Source organism: Pseudopodoces humilis, chromosome 3 (assembly GCF_049639895.1).
Source record: "Pseudopodoces humilis isolate 2021_Gansu_Grassland_sample_001 chromosome 3, ASM4963989v1, whole genome shotgun sequence".
NCBI classification, from domain to species: domain Eukaryota; kingdom Metazoa; phylum Chordata; class Aves; order Passeriformes; family Paridae; genus Pseudopodoces; species Pseudopodoces humilis.
Genome location: NC_142202.1, coordinates 51,236,209 through 51,241,705, shown reverse-complemented (window position 1 = coordinate 51,241,705; position 5,497 = coordinate 51,236,209). Strand labels below are relative to the sequence as shown.

Below are 5,497 nucleotides of genomic sequence, written 5' to 3'. Positions count from 1 at the left end.
AGCAGAAGAGCTGCATCAGAGTGACAGAGCACCAGAGCCAGTAAGCTGGGCTTAGCTCCTGCTCTGCTCCTTCACTCCAGCTGGCTTGGACCCAGACAGCTCAAGTTTCTCTGCGTATCATTTCCCTGCTCTCCAGATTCTGGGGCCAGTACAAGCAGAAGGAGCCCAGATCTGTTTGCACACAGGATCTAAGTTGTTATCCTGTTGCACAAAGCAGAGCAAAACAAGATGAAAGGGGTAGCAGCTGGAACTACACAGCTTTGTAGAGATTCTGTAACGATGCACTTATCAAACATTTTGCACTTGTGAAAGGCTGCTACGGGAACTTCACCCATCCTGCAGCTTTAAGAACTGCAGCTGTGGAGTAAGCACAGAGCAGTAAGCAATTCGCTTACCAATTTGCTGCTTTCCTCGTGCAGCAACTCCTTCTCCCTGCTGGAGGGTGCACTTCTACCTGATAAAAAGAATCAGCAGTAAGCTCAAAAACAATCAAAAGGGCTTTTTTCTTCCCCTCCCCTGGCACCTTCTGCGTGGAAAGGTAGGACTTCTGTGAGGAAAAGAATCACAACCTGAAGCTGCTGTACTAACTTCCGGTTAACACTGCATGAAAGCATTCAGGGAGCTCCTCACCCACTTCCTTCACAAGTCTAGAAGACAAGGAAATGAAAGTATATGACCCTGGCACAGATGAAAAAGGTACATTTAATATTCACGCCTTTTTGTGCACAAACTGGTCAATCCGAAGGACAGTCATTCTTCTATTGAATCATGCTGCAAAATTATTTCTATCTCGCTGTTGTGCTTTCTGAACAGCTGCTCCTTGCAGGAATTAGTTTGCTGTCATTTCAAATTGCAAATAAAAAGAGAAACCAAAGCAGTAAGAATAACACAAATTTAAGTATGTGCTTTTATTTTATACTTTCATGGCACATTTTCATTTGTAAACATTAAATTACCAGTGCTCTTCTTCATATGTTGAAAATAACCACCAGACATTTGAGAGAATTACCTGAGATTAAAAAAAAAAAAAAAAAAAAGAGAGAGAAAAAGATCTGGCATCTTTTACATTTCTCACATACAGTACCATTTTAGGAAGACTTACAAAAGGGAATGTTTTCCAAAATAGGACAGTTTTCTTTTGACTATAAAGATATACAAAATACATCGAAACACCTTGGAATGATCAGCCTTATCAATAGTATGTGTCAAATCAAACCATTGCTTGATTGATCAAACTGTTTCAATCCCATTAATGCATAGCTGAAATACTGCATCAGTCCTGCAGCAGCATGATATCCACGTTGTCATGAACACCTTGTAAGAGCAGCTCTCCTTGGTAAGTGACGATCTTCCGTCGTTTTGCCGCCTTAAGCGTGCCCACCAGGGCCTCAAAGAGGTTGGCACACTTCTCATCAGCAAACAGCACACCAAATTTCACGCTCACTTGTCCATCAGCATCTAAATAAAAGACATAATGTAGATTTCCTACAAGTTAGGAGACTACTGAGGAGATAAGGTTAAACAGAGAACATTGAAAGTAAACCCCACTGTTTCCCAGTTTATTTGGGATCATACTATGAATGTTTATGATAAACAGTAGGCAGAACTCCTGCCTAATCTAATTTTGCCTTTCATTACAGAGACTTGTATCAAGGACCATATATCTGCTCTGTTGACTTTTGCGTGTCAACATATGAAACATATGACAAGCACAGGCTATTGAACCTCTTTACAGGGTTTGGAGGAAATTAGTTAAAAATAATTTAAATCCTAGAATATCTCAAACTGAGGGAGACCCATAAGGATCAAGTCCAACACCTTGCTCCTCCGACCTAAATCTAAACCATACGCTAAAATATATTTTTTTTACATTTTTTTCACTCATTAATATTTGAGGGTCACATTGAAAAGGCTGCAATGTGAATTTTCACACAAAGCAAAAATTAAAAAATATATGTTAGTTATATTATTCCTAAAAAGCAGATGCAGTCGTACAAAATGCAAGATGTACATAGGCGCTTAGGTTTTAAAACACAAGTGGGACTGAACAAGTGGCACCAGAACTGACGTATAGGAGCAGGTAGAACATCCACAAACTGCACAAATATTTGTAAAGAAAGGCGAGTTTTAGCAGTGAAAAACAATCTTAAGAGGAAATGGTACCTTCTAAGCAAGTTTAAGGAAGTTTGGAACTACACCTATAACTCCTAGATTAGTTTTAGGCATACAGACCAATTTCTTCCAAATAATATGATTATGAACAGAATTGAAATACATGAATTCTGAAGTAAAGAAGGAGGAAGGAGGTGGAAGAACAAGGTGCAACTTTCTTCTGTGGTGACTGTAGCGAGTACTGAAAGCCTGAAGAAAAGGTGACTCTTGCAGCTGACTCGGGGCAGGATTTCAGGCTGATATCCTCTGTGCTGGAGAGGCTTAAATGTTTAACTTTATAACAGAACTAGTTTAAAGGATGGAATACAGGCAGTACCGTACAGTCCAACATTAAGTGCATACGCAGGTTTTCAGGTTACCTGCTTATTTGAATTTGCCAAGTTCTTAGTTTGCTATAACACAACTACACCTGTATGACATGCATGCATGGTGACGTGTATGGACACATCTGTAACGTGAATATATCCATGCAGAGATACTGCAATACTCACTTCTGGTTCCCAGCCGCCGAATCTCCTCAACTAAGAGGCTAATTTCATGTTCCACATTCATTGTGGTCTAGAAGGAAAAAAAAATAATTTACTAGGTTATAAGGAATCCTGTAAATCCTTTGCACCATTCTGGCGTGTTCTCAGTTCTTTAGGAATGTCATGACACTTCATAAATCCCAGTAGCCTGGAGATGCATGATTACAGGATAATCTAGGATTTTAGTCTTGAACAGGTAAGAGCACCTCCACATTTGAAGGGAAGAGAATAGAAGTTGCAATCTTGTTACATTCTATACACAAATATAAGGAGCCAATCTCAAAATATGACAGATGTAGGAAGGTCAAGGAAGAGAAGGGTTGTTGGTTTTAAAGAATGAGCTTAAGCTGCCACAGAATCAGAGCAACTCACTAACATCACAGGTCTTCAGGGGCTTTGCAACTTTCCATCAATGGCCTCAATTAAAATGGAACATCTGCCTTTAAATTTCTCTCTGGGATATGTGGTAGATTTGGTTTCTTAAACCACACCACAGTTTTCTACATATGCTGGCAGGATATTGCAGGCATGTATTACTGGTTACAGACACACATGGTGTATGAAAGGACAGCAGCTTCTGCATACCCGCTACTGAGAGCAGAACTGATCCAAACTATGCAAGGGACCTAAGGCAACCAACATTTTTGCCGCTCAAAGTGATCCCGAGCATCTGCTACACTGCTAAACATATCCCGAGCACCTCTTTGCCGTGAAATGCAGGGATCTGCACCAATGTCTACCAATGCCTTGCAACAGGTTAGCTTTATGTGGCACAGCATAGGGCAACACTAGAGTCACGCACAACACTATCTGGCTACAAAGCGTCCAAGGTTAGCAACTGCAGACACCTGAACCGCGTTTTATGGCCTATGCTGTGCAAAGCAGCATTAACACAATGAAACCTTTAGATATTGAACTCCTAAAGCAAAAACTGACATTGAGGTAAGCACAAGAAACTGGGCATCACAGGCTTAGCAAAGCATTGAATGCAGCTGCCAAAGGTGCCAACAATGCAGCTTAGAACAAAAGTCACTGAGAGCTTCTGGAGCTGAGCACTAGCTAAAAAGGGCTCAGTGAGACTCTGCTGTTCAAGAAACTGGTATTTCTGCACTAGTATGCAAGTGGAGTTAAAAAATAGACATCTGAATGCATCACACACTCTTCCTGTGAGAAAAGCTTCCCATCCTTTCTTTTTTTATTGAGTTAAAATAGGTAAGAGTGACATAGTTCCACTTCCTGACCCCTTATGATTTACCCTTTTCAGCAGTCTGATTTTTAAATCCAAAATTCACATGGAAAAAAAGAAATGTTTCTATTTAACATGCAAAACTGAGCAGACTTAATTATCAGCATGAGCTTTGGGCAAAGCCCCAACCGAACCACAGATTCATTCCCTAGTGCACGGTAACAGCGGCACTGCAGCTGACACTGTTCATTCAGTGACAGGTGACATGGAAACTGGACGTGGGACCACCGCTGCAAAGGGCAGGGCAGCCAGGCTGCACAGCTGCAACTCCCTTAGGTGAATTCTACAAACTTCCCGATTTTGTTTGACTCGGCAGTAAATAGATCAAGCCAGCAAGGAAAATATGACCCATCTCTTAGAAAGCTTACACTGCCATTATTTGTCAGACTGCCAGTTTGGATATTGGTCATCACAACGGCATAATTATCTTCTCTTTAAAGACGTTCTTCTCGCTTTAAAGGCTCTTTTTTACTTTCAGCTTTTTAAATTCACGTTGACTTCTAATTATTTTCATACATGCACACCATCAATATAAACAGTCACTATTTAGAATTAAAAAAGTTAAATTCTATGTTATCAGAAAATACTTTTGAGATCAGAAAAGCGTGGCTGAGCAAGGAGCAGGGATGCTCGGTATTTCAAAACTTAAATATTTGCTTTATACTGTTGATGCTCAACACACCAACTACCAAAAGTGCACGCCAACTATTAGACTCTAATATTCCTGATAGCAGTACACTGCTGCAAGGCGGTGCGTGGTACGGAAATTAAACTTCTCCTTATTTGGCAGAAACGCGCCGAACCGCGGCGAGCGCACACACGAACACACACACATATACAAACACACACACACACAAACACACACACACATACAAACACACACACACACACACACACACAAGCACATCTGACACCCACCGCGCCGACCTGTCCCCTCGCAGGCACTGATGGCCCTCGGCGGGACCTCACCGGGAGGCAGAGCGCGGCTCCGTCCCCACACCACGGCGGGATCCGAGTCCTGCGCAGGGAGCACCGGGAAGCGGGCCCCGCCCGGGGGAGCGGCAGCCGCGCCCGCTGCCCGGGCAGCGCCTCTGCCCCCGGCGCGGAGGGAGGGAAGGACGGCTCCCCGGGGCGGAGGGAGGGAGGGAAGGAGGGAAGGAGGGAAGGAAGGAAGGAAGGACGGAAGGACGGAAGGACGGAAGGACGGCTGTCCCCGGGCCCCCCCCGCCCGCCGCCACTCACCCGCTACCGCTGCTGTGGCCGCTCGGAGCCGCGGGGCAGCGCCGGGCGGGGCCGGGGCCGGCGAGGGGCGGGCAGAGGTGGGTCTGCCCCCGCCGGGGCCGCACCGCCCCCCGCGCTGAGCTCCCGCCGCCCTGGGGCGGCGCTGCGGCCATCTTGGCGCTGCCTGTGAGGGGGGCTGTGGAGTCAGTGCTCCTGCCCTGCCCTGCGCTGTTAGGAGCTCTCTCCAGGGTTAAATTCTTCCCGCCGCACGGGCGCTAGTGAGTTTGAGAGGTAAAACGCCTTCCAAAGCCAGCCCTTCAGCAGCTCTCCC

At 44.8% G+C, this 5,497-nt stretch overlaps 1 protein-coding gene across 4 annotated transcripts; it reads right to left on the bottom strand.

Moving 5' to 3' along the window:
• Window positions 1–891: 891 nt before the first annotated feature.
• Window positions 892–5,256, bottom strand: ABRACL (ABRA C-terminal like). Of its 4 annotated transcripts, none has more exons than XM_005518451.3 (3): window positions 5,188–5,256; window positions 2,664–2,730; window positions 892–1,458 (listed from the first exon to the last, which is right to left on the bottom strand). In XM_005518451.3, exons 2-3 carry the CDS (start codon window positions 2,722–2,724, stop codon window positions 1,274–1,276), a joined length of 246 nt encoding a protein of 81 aa, XP_005518508.1. In that variant the 5' UTR covers window positions 2,725–2,730; window positions 5,188–5,256; the 3' UTR covers window positions 892–1,273. The 4 variants fall into 4 exon arrangements, with proteins under 4 accessions (XP_005518508.1, XP_014118874.1, XP_014118873.1 ...); XM_014263399.2 differs by lacking the exon at window positions 5,188–5,256 and adding an exon at window positions 4,864–5,084; XM_014263398.2 differs by lacking the exon at window positions 5,188–5,256 and adding an exon at window positions 4,915–5,005.
• Window positions 5,257–5,497: the final 241 nt, after the last annotated feature.